General features: G+C 44.1%; 1 protein-coding gene across 2 annotated transcripts; it reads right to left on the bottom strand.

Moving 5' to 3' along the window:
- Nucleotides 1-484: 484 nt before the first annotated feature.
- Nucleotides 485-25,098, bottom strand: Aatf (Apoptosis antagonizing transcription factor). Of its 2 annotated transcripts, none has more exons than XM_075672633.1 (13): nucleotides 24,916-25,098; nucleotides 23,784-23,945; nucleotides 20,311-20,533; nucleotides 17,296-17,381; nucleotides 16,141-16,287; nucleotides 14,059-14,194; nucleotides 12,913-13,104; nucleotides 10,879-10,984; nucleotides 9,760-9,852; nucleotides 9,565-9,695; nucleotides 8,007-8,087; nucleotides 1,457-1,528; nucleotides 485-576 (listed from the first exon to the last, which is right to left on the bottom strand). In XM_075672633.1, exons 1-13 carry the CDS (start codon nucleotides 25,001-25,003, stop codon nucleotides 528-530), a joined length of 1,566 nt encoding a protein of 521 aa, XP_075528748.1. In that variant the 5' UTR covers nucleotides 25,004-25,098; the 3' UTR covers nucleotides 485-527. The 2 variants fall into 2 exon arrangements, with proteins under 2 accessions (XP_075528748.1, XP_075528750.1); XM_075672635.1 differs by having other exon boundaries at nucleotides 9,565-9,692.
- Nucleotides 25,099-25,888: the final 790 nt, after the last annotated feature.

Genomic DNA, 25,888 nt, shown 5'->3' with positions numbered 1-25,888 from the left:
TAACACTTCACATGTGCCACAAGAACCAAAGTTTGGATACCATGGCCATTGCCAAAAAATAAAACAAGAGAACAGGAACATTTGCGCACTCTAGACAAACAGCCTGAAATTTAATGGAGTACAATGCTCTAAAATGTGTGATCAATGTATATGCCTTCGAATTCTGTGCTGCATACCAATGCCTTATTCAATGCTCTCATGGTATCCAGACTTCTACTGCTGATAGCACGTTATGAATGAGAGCTGTTTGGCCACGCTACAATCAACATGCATTCAGGCTGATGCCGGATGCTGTTGCAGCAATCTAGAGCCTTATGATTATGCACTCATGTCGACTCATGGTAATATTATGACATGAGTAGGTAATCCATAGTGATTTGTACCGTTACCTCATGGTATGACATAACAAGCGGGCACTATTGTACCTTAAAAACAAAGATTACTGTCACATATTTAAGAGCAGAAGACCAACATGCAGCCCAAGTACAACTACGTAAAACTTTCTTTTCTTTATTTTTAGCAGCCCTTCATTCAGCATACTTCTTTTGTCCGAACAAGCTTCCAAACAGCTCCGTCCTGAAAGGGTAAGCACAACAGTAGTCAGTGTTAAACAAATGCAGTGGTTGTAGCCATGCAAAAAGCACATACAGTAATGAAGCTCGGCATTGCTTATTTATCAAATCAGTTTTCTTGACTCGGCAAAGCCCACCGTTGTAGTTTAGCTGCATCACTTTTCATACAGAATACTCAGTAAAACTGTAAACAGTAACATTCTTTTGGTGAATTTTGGACTAATAAAAGAATGCATGCAAATTGGCAGATAACGATTTCAGTTGACGCTTTGGTTGATAGTGGCTGCATAACGCAGGCAGATAGACTTAGCAAGGGGATCAGGTCGAGAGATTGGAAGCACGTGCTTCCTGTTAGACCTGTTTACTTCTATATGGGTGAAAGCCTCTATGTAGTAATGCAGTCATTGAAGCTCTAAGGCAACAGCCGCACACAGGTGCGCGTGACCATATCTTGATCTAAGTTCAAAGGTTCACGAAACCAAAATACTTTAGAGCATGCTAAGCTAACTGGATTGACACTCCATACCTCTGCACTTTTAGGTTCTCAAAAATTTCTGCCTACTGAAATGTAAGTTTGTGACATAAGACTCTGCTCATCAGCAGTTTAGTTAGCATAATTATGTCTAAGCACTTCATATCTATGAATATACATAAGCTTATGCACAGACAAATACTTATGGTCAAGCAAGACAACTGCTACAATGACACTGCAGCATCATACACTGATACTGCCTGTGATAAACTTTACCTTATTTACAAGAAACATTTTATCCTACTTTTGTTCTGGTATTAACAGCTACTGATGCACTGTACTCTTCCTTCTTTTTCAGAAAATAGGCTATGTGAGCATGATGGCTCTGCAAAAAGCTGTTTGAATTTTTTACTTGGCCTCTTCGGAGTATGTTGATCTGTCCAGTGGGGCCATGAAGTTGACCAGCTTTGGAATGATGTCATACCTGGATGTGTGCAAATAAAGAGAATAGAAACAGTAAAGTAAACCAGCATCTCAATGCTCAATGCTAAACAGGCAACCTAATGTAGGAAAGTTTGGGCACCATAACCCGCTTTAGAAAGTCAGTAGACCTCGGTAGTTTCTCGGGCTCTGAACACATTACTGCAGCAACAGGTTCTCACAGTGGACACAGTCACCTTCTCAAGAGCACAGTCTGCTTTGCGATGCGCATGCTGTCTACGTCGTCTGCAGTACTACAGCCTGCTGTAGGCTCCAAAATAAAGTTGCCAACTGATTATTAGGAAACCAATAATTTGCATATGCTCAATTACTTGGGCAGCTTCGCAGTCCCACTACTGGCCCCATAGACATAATGCATAAGATAGTAACTGAAATTTTGGACACCTTACAGCGTGCCATTTGGTCATTTGGACTCCACCTGCATAACCACATGGCCACAGAGTCCGGCAGAAATAGCTATACATGTATTTTCATTCTGATACGTCACCGGCCCCATGGTTACCGACATGGTCCTCAGATCTGTTGCCAGTGCCTTGTCAAAACCAAAACTAGCAAAGCCTAGTAAATCTAACAGCCTCCGGCTGTGCGCAAAGACCAGGATAAGCCAAGCCAAGTGGCTAATACCAAAGGCTCGTGGCATGATTTCCACGTGTCCAGAATTCGTTTATGTTCTAAGCAGTCACACAGTCCAGGGCAGCTTCTTTGATCGCTATTAAGAAATTTTGTTGGGTTAGTACAATAACGCAGCTTCAAGTGGCTTAACTTTATCCCCGATGTCTGTGACAAAAAGAGCAGCTATAAAGTAAGGGGAGCTCCAGATAATAACTTGTGATGAAACATGCGGTCATTCGGCTATTGCAGTGTGGCTGACTCCTGTTACGGTCTTAAGGGACGGAGATTCAGTGCATGCGTTGACTGTACTTTTGTCTAGCATCCGCAATACAGCATGAAAATGGTCAAAATGCAGACTGACCAGGATGCAGGCAATTGTATGTGCACACAGCAATGTGTTGACAAGCTTTCCTGGCCACATCTGAATAAAGTTATTTGTTCTTTGGTGAACGCAATAGTGTTTCATACTCCCAATTATTTAGAATTTTCAATAGTTTCTGTCGTCTGAATTATAGGTCAGTGACTGACTGTACATGTACAGATGACACAACTCGCACAGTGTGTGTGTGCAGTAGCCAAAACCCCACCCAAATTACAAAGTGCTAAAGACGCATGCTAGCTCAGTACCAGCTCCCAACCGCACATTTACTACAGGGGCTGTAGTTCGAAACCCAGTGGAAGCAGTGGGGGACACAGCTTTCCTTTCCTTCAACATGTGGTGAGGTTGAAACCAAGGGTGAAGGAAGTGGCCTGACGATGACACAGCATAACAGGAAGGGTGGGCAGGCACAGCAAACTCTGTTTCAGGCTTCTAAATGCTGTCACAGGTCATACCAAAGAAAAAAATCGCGGATGAACTCATCTCATGATGAATGTCAACGTTAATGCGATTAGCAGTTAGGAGCAATGTAGTGACACACCCTATTGCCACAGTAAAGACGCGTCAGGTATAAGGCGTGTATGTGGCTGGGCCCCTCTCTCACGCTTCCCTCTGGAAACTCTGCGTCATTCAGCGATGCTGCTGCAAAGTACATAGGTGGCACTTGTGCAAATACACATTCAGACAAGGCTGTCTGATTATGTATGAGGATGATTTTATTCTACACAGCACCAAAGAAATGGTAATTTTTTTTTTTTTTTTTTTGCCACTGAAGAGCCGCGAATACTATGTGACATACAGTTACCCTCGTTGGTGTCTACGAGGTTCATTGAGGAGACATCCAGTGGCACACACCAAGTGACCCAAGTTGGTCAGGCAGTGGATTTCGAATCCAGTTCTTTCAGCCCAGCAGCCCAGAGGAGTACCCAGTGACCAAAGTTGGTGGAAAAACGGTTAGAGACATAGATATAGATAGGTAGGTAACAGACAGATAGAGAGACAGACAGTCTCTGGAAAGTGCACGAGGCGACCTAAGAATGCTAACCGAATTAAAAAATAATTATGCAGATCCCATGCACTGACGGAATTGATGTTATGCAAAGCATTCTGCCCGTAGCTGGCTTTCAGCACGATTTGGGGCTTCTGCAAAGCATCACCAGGCGGAACAACGTGTTCGCACAAAGCAAGCAGCTGCAAGTGATGCAAGTGAACGCATGACGACAGCAGCAAAACGGTGACGACGGTGACGACAATCGTATGACGGCAACAGCATGGCAAGGCAAAGCCCTAGCTGTCATGTGGGAAGAACAAGAGAATGTGGCACGAAGTGACGCACAAGCGAAATTATGATAACAGAGCGACGTGACTGAGTTGGCTATCTTATGCGCATGTCTTCCATGTTCAAACCCATCGCACGTGTGCCGATAAGCAATGCACCGTGCCTACATAAACCCTTGTTTTTTTCTGCAATAAAGGAATCTTGCAAAAGCTGCTGCTGCGTCTACATCGGTTAGTACACTGGTGACGAGGCACGGTTGTGCCCATGCGGGGAGGGCGTTTCCGGCAAGATGGCCTTCGGCGAGACATCAAAGGGTTATGGGTGGCCTATGTCAGGACGCCCCATATTTGACAGCTAAAGTGGACAGGCAACACATGAAGCAGCATAAGAACGGGCAAGATGAAAAAACTTCAAGCGAGCAGTTGAAACGGCAGCGTTTCCGGTGTTTGGGCAACCACGCTGCATACCGTTTCAGGTTTAAAACCACAGTATGCTTCAACTGTACCGTGAAAGGACACTTAGCCAAAGCGTGCCGAAAGAAACAAAGAGGTCAGGTTAACCACCAGTTGGAAAATATGCCAAACTCAGTGCAAACTGAGTATGATGACATGCTAAATATTAGTCAAGTGACTAGCGGTTGCCCCAAGTTTATGGTGGCTGTAAGTATAGGTGGTGAACTAGTGCCCATGGAAGTCGACTTGGGAGCAGCTAGATCGGTTATCAGTCAAAATACGTTCAGCAGACTGAGAGTGGCAAGGAGCATTGAGCTTGAAGAACCGGACACCAAGCTCATAACTTGGACTAAGGAAAGATTGGACGTCGTCGGAAAAGCCACACTTCCGGTCAAATTTAAAGAACGAGACTTCCAGCTGCCGATACTCGTTGTACTAAACAAAGCTAGCACGCTTTTTGGTCGTGATTGGTTCAAGGTCTTGAACATTAATGTCACTGGGCTTCACAGCATCGAACAAAACGCAGAAGCCCTTATCAAAAGGTTTCCGGATATTTTTGACGAAACATTTCCAGGCGCTGCTCTGCCACCACTACACATCGAGCTGAAGGAAGATGCCCGGCCCAAGTTTATAAAATGCATTCCGTTTGCACTGAAGGATGAAGTCATCACAGAACTGGAAAAACTGGAACGTCAAGGTGTTCTGCAACCAACGCAGTACTCGGAATGGGCCACCCCTGTGGTCATCGTCCGTAAGAAGGATGGGTCATTAAGAATATGCGGCGATTATCGAAGTACAGTAAACCAAGCGGTAAGGAACATAGTTTATCCTTTACTTACTAGCAAGGAACTTTTCGCAAAGTTGGGGAAAGGCCGTATTTTTTCTAAAATTGACTTGACGCAAGCATACCAGCAACTTGCAGTTGATGACGCTACAGCAGAAGTGCTCACGATAAATACAGTAAAGGGCCTGTACAAAGTGCGACGTTTGCCGTTTGGTGTGTTGGTAGCACCTGGATTATTTAAAAGAGCAATTGATACAGTGCTTGCAGGTCTATGCCAGATGGCGGCATACTTCGACAACATCCTTGTGGCCAGCGAAACGGCAGAAGAGCACCACGAAGTCCTCATGGAGGTTCTCAACTGACTGTCAAAAGCGGGACTGCGTATACAAGGCGACAAGTGTCAGTTCTTCAAAGAGAGCCTGGAGTACTTGGGACACCGGATAGACGCAACCGGCATCTACCTGTTAAAGGCTAAACTCGACGTGATTCACAAAGCACCTGTACCAAAGAACAAGAAGGAGCTCCAAGCTTTTCTAGGTATGGTGAATTTCTACAATCGTTTTCTAACGGGTTGGTCCGAAGTTGCAGAAGTGCTCTACCACCTACTGCAGAGCGACAGTACGTGGAAGTGGGGTGAAGAGCAGCAACTAGCTTTCGAAAGACTAAAGATGTTGTTGACGTCCGAGTCACTTTTAGTGCATTTCAACCCTGATGCACCCTTAATTCTGTCTTGTGACGCATCACTTGTGGGTGTGGGAGCTGTATTAGCTCACAGCGATGCTCAAGGACGTGAGCAACCTGTTGCTTATGCGCCAAGAAGACTCACTAAGGCGGAACGTAATTACGCCCAGATTGACCCCGAGGCTCTAGCTATTGTCTATGGCATCCGTCAATTTCACCAGTACCTCTGTGGGCGAGAATTCTGTATCTTGACAGATCATAAGCCACTACTCTGTATCTTTCAACGAGACAAGCAGATTCCCATTGTTTTGTCACCGCGCATGTTGCAGCGGTCGTTGTTGTTATCTGCTTACGAATACAAACTGGAGTATAGAAGGACGCAAGATCATGCAAATGCTGACTGTCTAAGCAGGCTACCGATACCCGGTGAAAGGAGGGACATCCTGGCAACGTCCTTTTGTTAGAAGCAGTGGAGCACCCTCCTGTGAGCGCAGCAGACGTCGCATCAGCCACTCTGCGTGATCCTTGCCTGTCGCATGTGAAGAAATGGGTCGCAACTGGCTGGCCAAAACAGGGTGTACCCCCAGAATATGCCGCCTATCAGGTGAGGTGCGGAGAGCTGACTTTTCACCGTGACTGCCTTCTGTGGGGTAATAGGGTCATTCTGCCAGAAGAACTGAGAGAAAAAGTCCTCGCCATTCTGCATGCAAATCACCCTGGCATAACGGTCATGAAAGCTCTGGCAAGGTCATATGTGTGGTGGCCGAAGATCGATGCCCAGGTTGAAGATTTCGTGTGTCATTGCAAACTCTGTCAAGAGAATAGGCAAAGCGAACCTAAAACGCCTGTGCATTTTTGGACGAAACCCGAACGCCCGTGGAGCAGAATTTACATAGATTTTGCAGGGCCGGTTAAGGGCGTTTTCTTTCTTGTTGTCATAGACGCGCTATCAAACTGCGCCGAGATCGAGATAATGCCATCGCTTCATTCCTCAGCTGTGATCGAAAAACTGCGAAGAATGTTTGCTTCATACGGATTGCCAGAGTTAGTTGTTTCTGATAACGGCACAGCCTTCTCGAGCAACGAAATGCAATTTTTCTTGAACAGAAATGGTGTGCGCTACATGCATACAGCGCCGTACCATCCCGCAAGCAATGGAAGGGCTGGGCGTATGGTTCGCGAGCTAAAGTGTGCGCTCTGAAAACAGAGCCAGGGCACAATGGCATGTAAAGTTTCTCATTTTTTATTCAAGCAGCACTCCACGCCCCACTCGGAAATCGGGAGGATGCCAGCAGAACCCATGCTGGGCAGGAGCTTCCGCTCTGTCTTGTCGAGACTGCGCCCTGACATGATAGGCCCTGGATGTACCAAGCAGCCATCGTCGAGCGAATTTCTACAGGGTGGCTCCGTGTATGTGCAGAACTTCTCTCGTGGTCCGAAGTGGCTGGCCGCACAGATACTGCATCGCTTGGGCCATGTCATGTACAAAGTACAGACTTCGGATGGTTCAGTACACCAACGTCATCGCAACCTCGTGCGGAGAGCATGGGATCCTGTACCGGTAGTCTCTCATGCTAGCCCCAGCTTAAAGCTTCCAGCGACTGAAACTGCAGTGCAGAAATCGCCTAGTCCAGAAGTTCCGCAAGCATGCCGTAGGTCTACTCGTGTACGTTGACCAGTGCTTCATCATGGCATTGACTACTAGGTGGGAAGGGATGTGATAACAGAGCGACGTGACTGAGTTGGCTATCTTGTGCGCATGTCTTCTGTGTTTAAACCCATCGCACTTGTGCCAATAAGCGATGCACTGTGCGTACATAAACCCTTGTTTTTTGTGCAATAAAGCAATCTTGCAAAAGCTGCTGCTGCGTCCACATCGGTTATTACAGAAATGTTTCAAAGAGCCGGTTGGCTTTGGTAGAAGAGAAGCAGGCTTGCGATTGTAACCCAATATAGTTACAGCACCACACTGCTGTTCTGGAAGCTTCAATCCCACCATCAGCCATGCATTTCTTTTTATCGAAGATGTCCGAAGCGAGATGAGACAGGAATCAAAGCACCTCAGATAACAGAGCACTGTTACGCCAGAAATACTACAGAAAGTTGAACAAGTTGGTTTATAATCCCCATTGGGCACAGTACAAGAGATGGAGTCAAAGGAAGTGACCGAGCGAACACCCAGTGTCGTGTCCGTTCTCGTTTTCTTTGTACCTGTCTCTTGCATTATGTGCTATCACAACAGTCACAAAAGGTACAGCTTGCAAAGTTGCTCACCGAATCTTGCGACCTTTGCTGGCCCGTGTGTCCACTTTCCGCTTCACCTTCTTTCGGAGCTTCTGGATCTCCAACCACTGCCTGTGCCCCAAAGTTATAAGTAATCAGCACAGGTTATCGCACTCTTACACACAAAGCGTGCATATGCACATCAAGCTAATGTCTGCGACAGATAAAATTTGTAAAAAAATACATTTTCAATGCAGGAGCAATCGCGTTCTGTGCCCCGATGTCACGCGTGCGCATCGGCGAATTCTCATGCGCTGTGTACTTTTGCGTGCTGCTACAAGATGGCAAGAGCTGCGCGTTGACCTCTGATGCAATAGTACATCTCGGGATCCAGGGGGTGCACGAAGACTGCGCAGGCACCATTTTGCCAAAGGGTTCAGTCCCGTGCAAGGGCTGGACTTAAAAATTGTGGAAAACAAAAGTGCGGCCCTTAAACGAGCCTTAAACACGGTAAATGTCCTCGTTATATGCAGTCTTTTATTTATTTATTTATTTATTTATACATACTGCAGCGCAATTTGAGCTATAGCAGGAGTGGGTTAAGCAAAGGTAGGGTTAAGTGGGTTTATAGTGAAGTTATGTTGTACTTAATTTCTTACGAGGTATTCAGTTTATTAGTGGACATTGTTTGATGGCAATCTTTTATAGTGAAGTTATGTTGCACTAAATATCTTACAAGATTTTCAGTTTAATGGTGGAGCCTTATTTTATGGCAGTCTTTTATTGCATAGAAGGTCTTCCTTTCCAGTTTTTTCCCCAATACACAGAAGGGTTTTTCTAGCTTTACGGTCAGGTGATTTTTATGGGTTATCATCAACTTGTGAAGGCAATATGCACAACATACAGTTGAAGCTGTATCGGTCAATCCGCAGTTGCACCGATGGTAAAGAGCACGGGAACTTTCATTGTTGGTTTCAGTGTCATTTGCCACTTGTCAAAAATTTTGAAGTCGGGAGGGCCATGGCAATCTTGCACCGACTGAGACCGCATGCCGTTAAAAGGTCGCTCACGTTAAGGCTCTGACCACTCCGGATATCTCATCGAACATAGCAAATATTCTAAAAATCGAATAGTAGATAATTGATTCACGAACTGAATTATGAAAACAGCAATTATTCTTTTCGATTTGGTGATATTCAACTATATTCACACCCCTAATGTTGATACAAGAAGCAGGCCAGGTAGGGTCTCCCTAATAAAACGACATGCCACCCTTTCTGTGCCCTGAATATTGTTCAGTGTACGTTTGGAGCAGAGCACCTGCGGAGTGAAGCATGGAACCGTGCAGACCACTATGAAACATTCCAAGGGCCTTCACCCCGTGTGATCAAGCTGTACAACTGGGACATGAAATCTGGCAATAGGCAAAAGAGATGCAGCGTTCATATAAATACAGTCATCTCGTAGAGCACAAAGAAGTCCCTAGCTTATCTGTTTGCTTGTCAGATTGTCAGGCACAGGTTTGCCAACAATTTAATACTGTTTGGTTGCACATGCTTTAAATTGTCGTCACTACAATGTGCCTGCACAGAACTATAACAGAGATTACCGGCTAAGGGCGACAGGGTTGTCAATGTTGGAGGTCTTCCGCTCAATGATTTCACGAAGGAGATGATGGTAGAAGTCGTCATCGTCGAAGATCTCCTCATCCGGTTCCCCCATGCCAGACTTCTGCTCCTGCTGAAAGCAGTTCATAAAGCAACTCATTTCTGCTGCACTGAAATAACTGCTGTTTGTCTCTTACCTCGTCGTCTGCCGCCTCCCCAGCACCAAGAATTTTGTATGACGACCGTCTGGTTTGGGTCCTACGAAGCAGCCGTTCTTCGTCCATCAAAATCTGGAGTTGATTGGAAATGGGTCAGAGAAACCTGCCTACCGCTATTCAAGGCAAGCTCAGAGCACATTTACGTGAAGTAGTTTTACTGTGAAACAAACTTTATGCAATAAAAAAATTAATTAGTAATCATTAAAAGTGACATTATGACAGAACCTATAAAAAGAAATTAACAAAGGTTCACATAGTGCTTTGTCAATAGGGATGACAAGCATAAGAAGGGCTGTTTGTCTATGCTCACAAAAGAGACTGAGTATTAAATACTAATGGAAATACAGAGATGTTCCCAGAAGTAACGTCGAGCCCTTGAGAAATGCATCAAATGCCCTGCATAGGACATTGCATCATTACAGTAAAATCCCATTCATTCGAATTTCACGGGACCGAACAATAATGTCCCATTTAAACAGAACATCCAATTTATTTATTTATTTATTGTAAATACCATCAATCGGCAAAGCCAAATTATTGAGGCTATCAAAGAGAACAATAAACAAATTCTGACTACATCAACACACTTTTATTTACTGAATGAAGCAGCAAATCCTGTTGAGGAGGCTGCAATTCTCGTCATCTTGTGACCGATTAGCACTTTGCAGCACTCCACTTTTCACTGGCTATACAGTCGAACACGGATATATTGAACTGAGATACTATAATGAATTATTGTGTACGTGTATAACAAACAGCTGTAAAATCTCCATTAAAATTCTTGAATAAAATTTTTATTTTATGTCCAGTGGACACTCTTTAAAAGGAACCTCAAGGGACCAGCAAAACTGGTTCCGTTTATCAAGAGTTACATTTACTGAGAGGCAAACCTGAATACAATTGCAAAAATACAAAACCAACCAACCATGAGAATGGCGTTCCATTTAAAGGCAGTTGCGTTTGAGCGATTTCCACTTATCGTGATTCCACTGTCAAGAATTATTGATATGTGGAACTACTTTGCAATCCCATTTGAGTTCGATATATCCAGGTTCGCCTGTAGTAATGGGACAGAGCTTTGATGCTATGTACACTTACATGCTCAATCTGTTTCACAGGGGACTGCTCGAGGGAGGCGAAACTGCGGCCAACTTTTCCCGACAGGAGTCGTGTCCTCTCGTACCACTTCTCAATGGTGGCATTCCTGCAATGAAAATGAATGCAGTCATCTGAACGAAACTGTTTTGTCAACAGCTGCTTTGGGTTATGCTGGTGTGATTTTCATTGGTGGTCCACTGTCTCTATGGTAGACACATGCTTGCGTAGTCATGGCAGTCCAAGTTAGCGGTTTTTCTGCTAAAGTTAACAATATCTTGCAGCGTTCAGTGGAATGAAGCATTCTTTGTAGGCAGCAGATTTCTGGCAAGCCACTCCAGCTTCCTTTAGGGTGGCAAAACTATTTGCTAATTTTTGTAGTAAGAAGGGGGTATTACCATCGTAATCATCAGACACCTTTCTTCACATAGCTTAATACACGTGTGCGGGCATTGTGCACATGCAAATATAGCTTGGAGCATACATTGGTGCTTTACGTTATCAGCCGAAATGTGCAATGGGTACATCATAAGCTGGGAATGCGTTACACAGCAACTGAGCTTGGATAGAATGGTAGCTTGCATTCTGCACTAGCCACGTATACAAAGCATGTTCCACAGGTGTAGGCACACTTTTTGATACAGTGTGCTGGCGGAGGACTTAGTTGCAATTGCAATGCATATGAGGAGGGCACAGAGAGTGAGCATATGCACAGATGACGCAGAAGAGACTGCACCTGGGTGTCATGCCCAGACAGAGCTCGCGGTGAAGAAACATACCACTGTAGAATGTAGTTTCCTTGACAGTGAGAAATAGGTAATGGGTGTAGATGATGTGCTGCTGTCCTAGTAAGTGATCAAGAAATATTTTCCACGCATAGAGACGTGTCAGAGCAATGCCACAGTTGGCCTATCTGGGCATTCAGGGCTGCACTGCGACCCGTGACCCTCAAATGCAGTATCAATGCTGGACAGCAAGATTACAGCCCAAGCAAGATGCCTAACCATGGCACCCTAATGAAGAACATTATTTCTTTATGTGCAGGTGGTAAATCACAGTCGACATTCCGCCAATCACTAGTCTGCATCAATCTTTTTTGACCTTGTTCGTGCAATGCTGAAGGTTCCCCTAAGTTAAGTTGTGGGGTTTAACATCCAGAAACTGCACAGTTTAGAGGGACACTGGGGCAGAATGGAAAGGGGCCACTGTCACGAGACCTAGTATGCATTCCTTCACTATACATGCACACATGGCATGTCCGTTCAGAGTACAAGCACCTAGACGCCTAATAAGCGCACTGGCAGCTATTCAGAGCTGTTTGTGATGTTGCTGTGGCAATTTGATCCCAACTTTCTCCCACCACGCGTGTCTCATATAGTATAAGACCATTAATGGGCCCTAATATGCATATTTTAATTATATATGTGCGCACACGCCGTGCATTAAGAAGTATAAAAAAGCCATTTTTGCTTTGGGAAAGCTAGCAAGAACGAAGGTGGTAAGATGAAAATACTCCGAAAGCCGAGGGGACGTGTAAAGCCAACAAAAGAGCAGGAGTCTATCTAAAACTCTGAAGGCCTGCCAGTAAACTTATTAGGTATTTCGACGCTCGTACTGTGACCGGAGATAGCGCATGTGCATGTGTAAATTAAGGAACACGAGCTATGTCCGGCACCAGTGGCACCCCCCCCCCCCACCGCTTGAAATGCTTCGCCGCATAATAAGGTTGTGTTGCAGCGAAGCTAACTTTGAAGGCAAGTATTGCTAAGTGAATCAAAGGCGTGTTTCGGCATTTTTTTCTGCTTTTCGTTTACTTCGACCCGCTGGATAATTCAACTATCTTCGTCCGTCCCATCAGGATCGAATTAGCGGCAGTCAACTGTATTGCTTAACTCTATTCTATTCCCTGACATGTTCTGAAAGTGCTGCTAAGATTATCAAGGGTAAGTACATTGATGCCCTGATTATTCACTTTGTATGAGAGATTTTCACTTGTAAATGCTCTACCCCTCGAAAAGTGCCATCTGGTGTACATACCTGTAAGGTTCAAACTTCTTCCAGAACTCTGCAGCTGACGCTATGCAAACGTCCATTTTCCGGCACTTTGATGGTTTCTTGGTAGGTGCCTGTTCTGCAGCCTTCCTCTTGGCAGAATCGGCATTGGACGGCTCACCTTCGGCCTCGTCGGAGCTTTCCTCAGCTTCAGTGTCACTGGGAATTTCTTCATTTCTGTCGGAACAATGGAAAGGCTTAATGAACTCACCGTCAACTCACATTTCTTGGGATAACGGGCTTCTGCTGCAATCTTCAGAACCTTAATTATCATACTTGCACAAAAACAGCATGAGAGCTTTTTTGTGCATGTGAGTACTAGATCTTGCATTATGTTTAGAACAATGCTCTGAATACAACACAAATATGTTTTTTTTTTCTGAATCCCACGCTTCTAAATGTGGCTAGCTCAACCTAGCAGAAAGCCAACATTTTGGTGTTTATGTGAACAGGAGGGTCAATCTTGACATCTCCAGTGGCATGCAGACACGCAAGTAAAGAAGACGGCACATAGTATTAGCAAGGAAGCCAGTCAGGTGCACAAAAAGCACTAAAGAAGGTGACACTACAAACTGCCTCATTCGCTAACATGATGCCCGCCAACACAGCCTCTTCTATGCGAAATCAGCCATTCATATCCATGCCACCTGACCTCTACAATGTTTCAGAGTAGCATGTTACAGCCATTTACGTGGGCGATCTGTTACCACAATGTCTGCAGGCGCAGTCAGTGAAGTGATATGCGAAAATGCATCACTGTATGGGATCGCATATCATCAGGGCACATAAAAACATTCTACGTCAAAGTAAGCACATACTTATGGCCACTTTACTCATGCTTAGTACATATGGATTTAACATTTAAATTATTTTCTAACTTTTCATTTTCTACTTTCTGGGTCATTTAAGTGTATGTCATTACATTACACTGGTTGTCATGATTAATTCACCCGACATCATACCGCATTCACCTTCTTATCTTTGCTCTTGCATACGGAAATGATTGAAATAACTGACACCCTCGAAACTTTCCCTTCTTTTGTGTTTCAAGAAGCAAAGATGGCCACCACATGCAATTGCAAAAGCTTAGTCTAGAACAACAATGTACAGCAAACAAGCAGCACCACTTACTCAGAGTCAATTTCATCGGTGCCATTTTCCTTGTCACCGGTATTCGAAAAGAGACTTCGGATCTCGGGATAGGAATCCCTGAGCTGCTCCTGAAGGGTGAGAAGCTGGTGCATGATGAACTCGATGCTGCTTCTGGCTGCATTGAGAAAACGGAAACCGCAAATTCAGTTTATCTCAAATAAAAAGTACAGGAAAGCACGAAATCTTTCTTTCATTCGATTAATATTATCGAATGTTTTGCTCCATGTATCCTACAAAATGATAATATGAGGACCAAGTCTGTCAGTGCCAGGAGTCGCCAGTCTGCACGTCCAACAAAGCTGCAAAATTTTTGTTAGTCCTACCATGTCACAATTTACAACAAGGGGCAGCCGTTAACTGAATAATGCTACTGCTAATACAAATAGAGGTATTATGAACAATAAGGGCCTTACAACACAACTAGAATCTCTACAAAAGCAAGAAGATCTTTATGTTTGCGTGTCCTGCAGGACCTTTAATAAGGTTTATCCAATCCAATCTATGTTTATGATAATTCAATAGAATACAAAGGAGAAGGAGCAAAGAAGCAACCAATATGGTTTACTGATCATTACAGTAGAAAAAAAATCTAGACGTTTAACCATCTCAATTGGGTCAATTCGGGTCTCGGGCCATTTACTCAAAAGCTGGAAATGTCTCACTAAGTTTGTGACAGTTGACCACCCTTGTTCCAGCTTGTGGACAGATTTTTGCCAAGATTATTTGTCAGTCTAGCGTGGTAAGACGTTCTCCATTCATACAGTCAACAATATCGCTTATCCATATCATTTTGTTTGTTGTAAATGCCTTTTGTTTGGCACTCATGCTTGGACCTTGTAAAGCTTCCAATACAATGTAATAAATGAAATAATTTTTCTCTAGTAAGCAAGACCAACAAATGAAAAATTATGGAGACACTCAAGGGAAGCATTAATTGATAAAGTATTCTTTCAAAACATTAATTTTGCAGCAACAGGTTGATTATTGTATGAGAAAAGGACATGCGAACAAGCACAGCGAGCGAACAAGCACAGTGAAAGATGAGAGTGAACACGGCATGCAGCGAGGGATTAAAAAAGCGGCGAGAGCGAAAAGGCACGAGGAGGAAAGCGGAGAGGAGGGTGTAGCAGAAACGTGAGGCAGAAATTGGAGAAGGGTAGGGCGAAAGGGTGAGGAGGAAAGCAGAGTGCCGGCAGCGACCAGGCACGCGGCCAGCAAGGGAACAAAGCGCTGGTGTAGGCTTCGGACCCACTGCGCATAAACTACTTTGCTTGCAGTGCTTCCGCCGCTAGAGAACGAGCTCTGCACGAGCCATGCGTTCCCATATTCATGCTTTATTTTGGAACAATCGGCGATGCAACCGGTGTAAATTACTACGTCTGCCGCTGCTGCTAAACAAGTTGCCTGCACAGAGACTCAGTGCTGCTGCCAAGGGCACCTTGCCATTCAGAATCGAATCCTTTGCCATGATATATAACAAATTCAAAACACATGTACAGCTGCGCTCAAAATTTGCACGATGGAGTATCGTAATCACCGGTGAAATTTTTGGCATCTTTCCTTGTGCTGCAAAGTGAAAGTGATAACGAGGACAGAAAACCGCATTTGCCGTGACGTCAGGCTGACGTCAGCACAAGTACCATAGCTGCTTGGTAATGGCTTTAAAAATGCTGTCACTGGATAAACTAAACATAGTGTTCCCGTTCTTGCGTGAACGTTATTACATGCGTGGCCACCCTGCTGAATGCTGCAGGCATGCCTGCCCGGTAGTAGTTATAACATCTTGTCACAAAGCCTCCTCTTACAGTATGACTGGCTTCTTTTTGGCATTATAGAAGGGCTACTTAGTAATATAGCTAAACTTAGTTTTGTCTCTGGTGGCCCCTTAAGGTGTCACAGCCGATAAACAAGTCCTACGATTATCTTTGTTTTCAGTGACTGTTGGGTTCTTTGGCAGTCGCCATGCATTATGCACATGCTAAATGGCAGGAGACTGCTTTGTACATGTGTTAGTGAAAGAACCAAACCAAAGTATGCAGGCATGGCGAGCATTGTCATCACCTTGTCCAATGAGGTTGCCATTCTTCTTGTCCTGTTCCAGAGCGGCTGACCGAAACAGGGGATACTGGTCATGCTTTGGAAACTGGTTGGCCAGCACCAGCAGCTTCTGTAACTGGATCCTCAGCTCTAAGATGCTGTCCCAGATCTCTGCACACAAAGAGAGCACGACAAACGATGCCAGTCACTAGCCAAAAAAAAAACTAAACTTTTGATTAAAGGTCATGAAACAATTTCACGGATGTGAGAACATACAGAACTTGCAGAATTTAGTGAAATCAAAGGAAAACAAACTGCGGTGTCTTGATCAGGTGGGAGTGGGCGGGGGGGGGGGGGGAGAATGGGCATTCTACGCACCACATTTTGAATTAGCTAGTCACTCTCTGTTGTAGTAAAACTCCTTCAGGTGCTGTGTGCTCAATTGTGCACACCAAAGTAGTGCACCAAAAGCAAAAGTACTGAAGAAAGTAATGATATCTAAAATGCGTTGCATACATCTTAAAACACTTCTGTTTGGACCAGTACTGCAAGTTTGAATATGTGTTGAATGTTTTAGTAAAATGAGTTGAAGGATAGACGTCTGGCTGTTTGCGCTTGATGCCAATAGTATGTCATCATGTGGTGTGTCCACTTTGTTTTTCACAGTGTTTTACATCCAGCTTATATATTGAATGGCGGAATGGGTGCTTTCCAAGCACGCAACACATGAAATGGCTGATGTTTTCATCTCTAATGTTCTGTCTAGAGAGTTCTTGCATGCAGTGCACATTCTCTAAACTCAAGAAAGCCACACTGAAGAATTGAAAATTCTTAATCTTTTATGCAGAAGTATGCTTTTCATGATTCTGAAGGTGCAAAAAACGCGAAACTAAATTTTCGGTGGATGGGGTCAATCGACGCCTGAAGAAGATATGGTAAATGAGATTATTAAAAGCATTCTCTAAGGCAGGGGTTCCAAAACTCAGTTTCGTGAGTGGACAAAATGAATCTGATCCCATCTCTCCTTTGGTGGATTTTTACATTAGGGTATCAATGTAACACTTAAAATAACCACATCCACATCAGAAAGATGGGAAGGTCTCCAAGGCCAGAAAGTTTGGAAACCCCTGCTGTAAGGCATGCAAGCTTCTGTCACAAGATGTCAATGTCAAAACTCACGCAGTTGGGAATGGACTGCCTTTCCCTTCTTGACTTCAGCTGCGACATCTACAGTTGAAAAGTTATCCATCCCAACCGCCTCAGAGCTGAAAATAAAAAAACAGGTAAGATCAACTGTCATAAATGACTTGTTGAAAGAATAGAACTCAATTTTACCTCACTTAACAGAATTTAGTTTGTTCATTGCAACCTCAGAGCCATTTACCATTGCTGAGGGAAGTGGGCTTTTTTTTTTTTCAGCAATACATGAACACAAAGCAGTCAGTATAGTTATGTTATATGGTGGATCTCCTAATCATATAGTGTTAGTTAATATTTTATAAAGCTTGAGGTTATCATTAAAGGACTAAACATCAGTGCGAAAATATTGGTTTGAGCAAGCTGATAACTCAGGATAACAGGTTAAGAGAAAAGATTATATGTATCTCACTTTTCTGGCATCTTTTGTAAGTTGGAAGTGAACACTCATGCTGACTTTTTTTTTTTTTTTCATCCTTATCTTTTACTCCCATAACTAACCTGTTAGCATCAGTGGGAAATGACTTACACTCTTGTGATAGATAAAGAAAAAAAATAATGGAAGAAATTGGCAATACCCATCTCACGCTGACGGTCAACAGTAATGCAGTTTAGCATTTAATCAATATTGCGACACAATGTATTGCCACTGTCGAAATGAGTTATGTATGAGGCATGTACTGCAGCAGGATTCCTCTCTGGCACTTCCCCACAAACACTCGATGCCATCTAGAGTTGCTGCTGCGAAGTCTGCATGTGGCCTCCGAAATTCATGGCACGCCGGTGCATGCAAATGGTGGAATTGTCTCCTCACTTGCCGCGCACTCAGTGGCACATACTCAGCAACCCAAGTCAACGAGAAGTTCATTGAAGAGTGGTACATACCTAGCGTATTCATGGCACAGCTCGCTAAATCGTTGGCGGGAAACTGGCATTACTGGCAAATTACTGGCACATACCCAGCACTCTAAGTTGGCATCAAAGAGTTTCACTGAACAGCGGTACCTACCCAGTCGCTCATCTACAGTGACCCATGCCATCGTGAAAAAGGTTTGTTGAAGAGTGGTACATATGTACACATTACCGCATACTCCGTGACCCAAGTTTGCCCGATCGTTGGATTGGAACCCTGTTCCCTCAGCACAGCAGTCCAATGCACTACCCATTCGACAATGGACTACCCAGTGACCCAGGTAAGCGTGAAAATGATTAGAGACATACATACATGAACACATACATACACACACACAAGCATACATACATAGGTAAACAGACAGTTGGCCCTGGAAAGTGCGCTAGGTACCCTAAGAACGCAGACAAGCTAAAAGTTTTTTGTGCCACATAACAGGATAACTTCGTTTGCAAGGATGATCAATACAATGGGACACGTACTGTGGACAAAGGAGTTGTTCATTTAGCAAACGATGATACCTGAAAGGGAAACAGTGTCATCCGCCCAAGTGTAGCATGCAGCTACAAAGGAAACCCACGATAGTCTCTCAGGCAGAAACATTCACCGTTGCAAGAAAACTTATCCTGGCCTGGGGATGGTACCTGGGATCAATGTCTTTCTGGGGCAGTAACTCTACCGTTTGAGCTAACCAGGAGGCTAGCAGATTGTAGATTGAGACCAAATTAATAAATGACTCGAAGCACAGAGAGATTAAATATAGTCACACTGTTGTGATGCTGAAGAATAAGACGATGGCAAAACTTTGAGTCATGAAATTAGCTCCGTATTGGGCAAATGTGCCCACAAAACGATTAACATTCAACCACCACGATACTGGTGAGTACAGGCGGCGATCGTTAAAGTCTGATGCGCTGGTCAAGCATGTTGGCTTTTATACTTGCCTCGTCAAAGGTTCCAGCGTAATCACTGGTGCTCGCATACCTTCCAGACTGTACAATGGCATTCGCATCGCACATACAATCTTATGACAAGGTTTGGTGACAACACGGGCAACAGATAGAATCAGCTACAATAATCGAGAATGTTCTGATACATGCAGGCACATCTTGTGCCAAGCAATAGCATTTAGCATTTGTTAGGCAGTGAAAAGCTGTTACCGGAAAAGGGTAAACAAGTACACGTGTCAATATGGCAAATCAGTTTTGTGGATGCCTGCAAGGTGTAGAAAGGTTCATCAAAAGGAAAGATTGGCATCGACTTGATTGTAGCATGAAGCTACAAAGGGAACCCACACATATGGCAGAACCCCTCGTTCCTCTAGTATTTGTTTTCCATGTCTAACTGCTCAAATTGTGAAGGCATGCAACGCTTTCATTATCAAGTGAACAGGCTTCTGTTACTAAAGAGATGACATGGACACATTTTGATTTTTTGCTTTGCTTCCAACACAGCTTGATTGTTTCCTTCACCCCATATGTCATCACAGGTAGGAGATAGAAATGAGGTAAGTTGCAAACATGTCTAGGTGATTTTTGTTGGCAAGTGTGCAGAGTGGTAAAAAAAAAAGAAAAAATTATTAAGAAAGAGTGCCCCGCAAATTCTACATACCTTTGAAGCGGCAAACAGAGCTCCAGTGCTACATGCAGTTATTTTAGTTTGTAATGCTGTCATTCTAGACGAAGAAGTTGTAGAACTTAAATAGATGTTTTTTTTTCCTCTGTTTGTTGATTGTGAACTAGCAGTGCACCAAATGCTTGCAAAACAAATCACTGCGTACAACATGTTCAAGTCTGCTGCCGAAAATGACTGCAGTGTGCTGCTGCCATTGGCAGAGAAAATGTATTTCTAAAGCGAAATAATTAACCCTGATCTCTGAGCTGTTATGAGAGCTGAGGCATAGCCACATCCCATTATGCAAACAACCAACAACAGCTACATGCTCCATCTGTACTACAGAACCTTTGCCAGGAGCACGGCTCATGAACATTAACTACTGATGCAGCAAACAAAACCAACAATCTTGAGATAAATGGCCTGAATATTTATAAAGCACTCTGTTGATACGCAGCAACTGCTATTCTGACCTTTTTTGGTTTGAGGCGGATGTTTCGCCATCAAGGAGCGTATCCTCTTCACTGTCATGCTCTTCACCCTCCTCGTCATCCAACTCATCTTCATTGTTGCTGTTTTCAGATGCCGTTGGCTCACGCTCCTCGTTCTTTACATTCTCCAGTTGTTCTGTCTCACCACTGCTTTCCAAATCAGACATATCATCTCCGTCATCTTCATTGCTTTGCAAATCCTCATCTAGGAATGTGAAGAAAGTATATTATGATAGATAGCCAAAAACAGTTGAACATCACCAAACAGAAAAACAGGAAGAAGTCATAAAATCCTAAATATACACATGGAAACCAACCATAGCTGAAATTTGGGCTAGTAAGTTATTCATGATCATCAAATTCCAGCACATAAAAAACAAAGAACAGACATGCATGTTTCCTTACGTCTGTCTCTGGTTTTTATGCACTGGCATTTGACGATCATGGAAACCAAACACAAATAAAGTATGTTTCAGCCCAGATTAAATGTAGGTCATTAAATTTGTGAACAGATAGATTACCTCAAGGTGCCACTTTCAAGAACCTTGAAACACAAGCATGTTGAGACCTTTATCTTTGCTCTGACTGCACCTTTCCTGTCACAGGAAACAAGCTCAAACCATCAAATAATTTTGTTGAAATATACAAATAGCAGGTGAAGCTTGTCTAGGCATCTTTCCATCCCTGAATGAAGGCTTGTTGACATGCACAATGAATGGCAGTAGAAATGTCACTGACAAAATCTAATCAACTAGCTTCTGTTTTGCTGCCGTTAGCATTGTCAATATTAAAAATGATGGCGTTCATTACAGAGACTGTTTAGATATCAGCTAATTTCTCATGATAAACTGTCAAAGTCAAAAAGTTATAAGTGCAACAAAGCCATTGGTAATCAGTTTTAAAGTGTGCCGAAAATTTTGATGCATGGCCTTCAAACAGGGGCACAAGCTCCTGTGTTCAAATAAAAAACAGATTCAAGGGCAAGTTTCTTATGAAGAGACTTGTGACAAAACACCAGCAAGCACTTAAGCCTAAACCCCATGAAAACGATTTTGTGCGCGACAGCAACAAGCAACGAAACGGGCCATTACGTGAACAGATCGCTAGTTTTTGTTGCTCGATTCAGGAAATCTAGATTTCATCACTCGTTGCCCGGAAGTGCTGTGAGCAACTAGCCAATAGTGCGGAGCCAGAACTGGATGTACATCAGTCAGGTACCACCGATCGTTGTACGGAATGAGCAAATGACCAAAATTTCATACGTGTAAGGACAAGAACCTACTCCAAGACCTTAAGAAATATTCTATGCTGCTCTTTACTGAAAAGCACAGCAACTGAAGTTATTAAAGCATGCGTTAAGCCAGTTTCGGTGCATATTTATGATCCTTATACTGGCAACACCGGGGAGACATCGCTCAAAGTCGTCACTCCCCTGATGTTCAACTTATAGGTGACGAGTGGATATGACAGCCATGGCGATCGCATTGCTTGTTACCATCAGGTGCGAGGTTGCTTGCATGGAGTTTATACTTTAAGAATGGCTCAAAGTAGAGGTGTGCGAATAATTATAAATTGGTTAAGATGAATATCATCCTATTCAATTCAGTTTTCTAATTGGATAGCCACTAGTCACAAATGGAATACTTTTCTAATATTTCACATCATTACTTTGCATTTATCTAACGTGAAAATGCCACATAAGTAGAATGAATTTCACCCAGGCCATACAGGACATAAAACATGATGTTATATGATAAAATTCACTGCATCATGCAAAGGAACAGATTTTCCAGCTACACTGCAATCATTTGCACTGAAACTTTGCTGAGACATTGCATTCTGGTCTGGGTATTGTTCAGTACACTTTACTGTTGCTGTATTTATGTGTTCTTTTCAGATTAGCTTTCAGTATGCTTGATCGCAACATTATTTGATATAACAGTGGCACCATTTGGCCTGACCAATTCTAACTAGAGAAAAACTGATTGTCACACTTTGCCATTTACACAATCAATACGCATTTACTAACACATTTACAATACACAGATACTACCAGGTTCACAAGAGTGCATTTCAAAGCTTCATTTTGATAATGCACAACCAAGTATGCTCCGAAGCCTTCCGAGTATTTGAATTAAATGCTTATTTGTTTCTAATGCTTCATTTGTGCTCTTGATGAAGCATGCAGCATAACATGCAGTTGCAGAGACAGAAAGTTAGGATGTGAACATTGCTTTAAGTTAACGGTAAAGAAGGCTGTGAAGAAGGAGAAGAAGAATGGAAACAACTTTATTTTAAATCTGTCAAAGTTTAACGACCCGAGCTCAGGTCTCCCATGAGGGGACTTCGAAGCCTTGCCTCGTCGCCGCCTCTCGGGCATGCTAGACTGCCCACTCTTGGAGCTGCACAGAGCGGCGGACCACTTTGACGCAGGAACCTCCGGAGCTACTGGCGTTTTAGCTGACATAACAGGACACTCTCAGAATATGTGTGAGAGCGTTGCTCTAGTTGCCCAACATAACTTGCAAAGAGCACTCGGGTATTGAATGGGGAAAATGTGCCGCAATCGTACCGGACTGGGTAAGGTTTGTGCCTGCAGTTGTCGCCAGACGACTGCCTGGCAACATTCAAGTTTGGGGTGAGATGGTGGCAATATCCACCTGCCTAGCTGGTAGTGCTTGGTGATGTCGTCATATCTGACTAAGCGTTCTAGCTTGTTTCGAACCGGGAGTTACGAACTCGAAGAGGGGGTCTCCGATTCTGCGTGGTGGGTCAGTTCTCGCACAGAGCGGTGTGCTACCTCGTTCAAGTTAGGGGGGCCCTCATCGGTTGGGGTGGCAGCATGTGCTAGGAATCACATGATCGCGGTGCTATCCAAGTGCTATCGACCAGCTTTCCATTGAATCTAGAAAGCTTCGGAGGAAACGCACCCGCGCGTAGTTACAAACTGCGGACTGTGAGTCACTGAGAAGTACCGCGCAAAAGGGGTCGCTAAGCACAAGCATAATCGCAACCCCTTCTGTTGTTTCTGGGTGTTCTGACACCACATGCATGCGTAAGCCGGGAGTTAACGTCTACGACATGAATTGGTGTTCTCATGTGTATCCTGCCGTATCTACTAAGTATGCAGTCCCCTTCCCACCAAAAAAGCACAGCCGTGCCTTGGCACGGGCCTGGCGTCGGCCACCATTATATTCTGGGTGCATGTTTCGAGGGACAGGGCCGACAATCAGTGTGTCGCTGAGGTCGGGTGGAATGACCTGTTTCTGACTGTGTTGGATGTGGTAATTAAAACAGAGTTTCTGCAGGATGTACCGGCCCGTGGCTCTCAGGGACATGCATTCGAGTTGCGAGGCATGTCCTTGCAACTCGAATAATGTGAGAACAGTGACCAAAAAAGCATTCACAAGTGGTCCATACAAAGTGGGACAGATGTTGCAAGGCAAGAAACTTACCATCAGTGTCAAAACCATCATCGTCTAAATCCTTCCTGGACACCTTTTTTCCGACATAGCGATCGCCCAATATGACTTGAGGCCGCCTTCCAGGCTTCGGCTTTTGAACCGTAACATCCTCGTAGTCAGCACTGCAGTTGTTCACCAACCTTGCCTTGGTATCTGCCAAGAAAAAGTCGAGGGTCAAGGACTTGTGGGGCAAAAGGAGAAAATTTAGACATCCGAAACCCCGGGTGACAAAAAGAGGAGCGACTTATGTAGTTTACTTCAACAGCAGGTGAAAGCTGATCCGAACTGAGTCTGCTGTGTTCGTCCGTCTGGTCGTCATCGGGGCACTTTCTCATCATCAGCGCTGTCCGGGCCATACGGCAAAGAAAAACAAAACTTATCCCACCACCGCAATTCCTGCGGGAACGAGCAGTCGGGAAGTGGAGGAGCTAACAGCGCTAACCACTTCGCTGTCACACAACATATGTGCTTCGCAGTCTGTGCGGGGTTCGTATGCGCCACGTAGACAGTGTACATATAATTGGGGGCCAACAGCACCGTACGAAGACGCCACTGGGACCTCCAAGATGTTCTTAAGGTGGTAGTGTCCACTATGAAAATCTGCTGCTGTCGCAGTAAACGAGTTTGCTGAAGTCTGCTGATTGATTGGCTCGCGTGTTTGTGCTGTGAGTGTTAAAGGCGGTTGAAACTAGAGTATATTATGAAAGGAACCGATACAACTCAACGCGTGTATTCATTCTAACATACATGACGTCGTTTGCAAGCATGATCAGCCGTAGATACGCGTGTTTGTGTTTTCGATTCGCTCGCGTCCATGATCACAACTAATTTCTCGTATCGCTGTGTAGAAAGACCGTTAGTAACCGTTTATTATTATTTGTTGTTGTTGTTGTTGCAGTTGTTCAATGCGCACAAGCCGCAGAACTGCCAAAAGTATACAGTGGGTTACAAGTGCTGAATGTTGCACACATTCTAGGATCACCAGGTTTTACGCGACGACTGAACCGGCACCGCCTTTTATCCTGAGTTTCATTGCTCTCAGTTAAGCTTGTGCAATGCAAAGAGCTCAGCCCATCAAGATGGAACAAGCGGACTGCGCGCAGCCAATAAAAAGCAGTCTTACCTTCATGAATATCGTCTTCTGGGTCTACAAGTGCGGGTGCTGTGTTTAGTAAATCGTCTAGATTGTTCAATAGCGACATACTGGCCATTTCTGCGAACACAAGCAAAGCTTTAAGGAGAACGTTATTTACACATACTGCAACGCTGCAGCCATGCGATGGCTACAGGGCGCTGCCATTTTAAAATGATGAAGCCACTTCGGCTTTCGGCAAGGATTCGGCTAGGGTACTTTGGCCCATACTTTGGCTACATGTGACAACTACGATGGCGGCTATGACGTAACCAGAGCCGCCGCGCCCTCACCGCTTTCAAGCGCCATCTCCGAATGGCGGCGCTGCCTTCCTACTCTATAGCAGACGACCCGCACGCAGCACTGAGTGCGCTCATTATCCTCGTTGAAGAAACATGTCCTTACGATACGGCAAACTAGCGTCCATTTGGACGATGTAGTCATTTGAAAGTTATTCGTAGTGAATAGTAACTGTTTGAATGCTATGGAAGCGAAAATGTGCTGCTGTAGTGTGCCTTTCTGCAGGCGTCCAGCTAGTGTTCCTTTGTACGAGATTCCCACGGATTCCACGCTGAGAAAATGTAGAGTAAACGTGATTGCAAGGGAGAACAGACAAACAAACTCAACTTACAACTATTCTGTCGCCTGTAGCTCAAGCAGTATTAGGAAAAGAAAACGCGAGCGCTTCTCGTCCAGCACACAGCTACCGCGTCAGCTCGAAGTTGTGCTAACCATGGAACTATAAGGACACAAAAGAAAGAAAGAAAAGAGAGAGAGAGAGAAAAAAGAAAGAAATTTTTGACCACTCAAAGAGATATTTAAAGTACACAAATTCATTCAAACTGATTCAGACTCCGAAAAAGAAGGCGAGACTCAACTATATGGGTGAAACGATTTGCGGCATTCCCTATTATTCGGCGTAACATACTCTGCTCAGAATTTACAAAAAAACAGAGCGGTTTTC

The sequence above is a fragment of the Dermacentor variabilis genome, chromosome 10 (genome assembly GCF_050947875.1).
Source record: "Dermacentor variabilis isolate Ectoservices chromosome 10, ASM5094787v1, whole genome shotgun sequence".
Lineage (NCBI taxonomy): Eukaryota > Metazoa > Arthropoda > Arachnida > Ixodida > Ixodidae > Dermacentor > Dermacentor variabilis.
Note: the sequence above shows the minus strand (reverse complement) of the source record. Positions and strands in the feature narration are given on the sequence as shown.

Excerpts from the sequence above, each read along its gene's own strand:
- Aatf (XM_075672633.1), bottom strand. The coding sequence starts at position 25,003 with ATGGCCAGTATGTCGCTATTGAACAATCTAGACGATTTACTAAACACA. Across the intron at positions 9,853-10,878 it reads CTGTGAAACAGATTGAGCAT|ATTTTGATGGACGAAGAACG; the intron begins GTAAGTGTACAT and ends AATCAACTCCAG. Across the intron at positions 577-1,456 it reads ACATACTCCGAAGAGGCCAA|GACGGAGCTGTTTGGAAGCT; the intron begins GTAAAAAATTCA and ends TTACCCTTTCAG.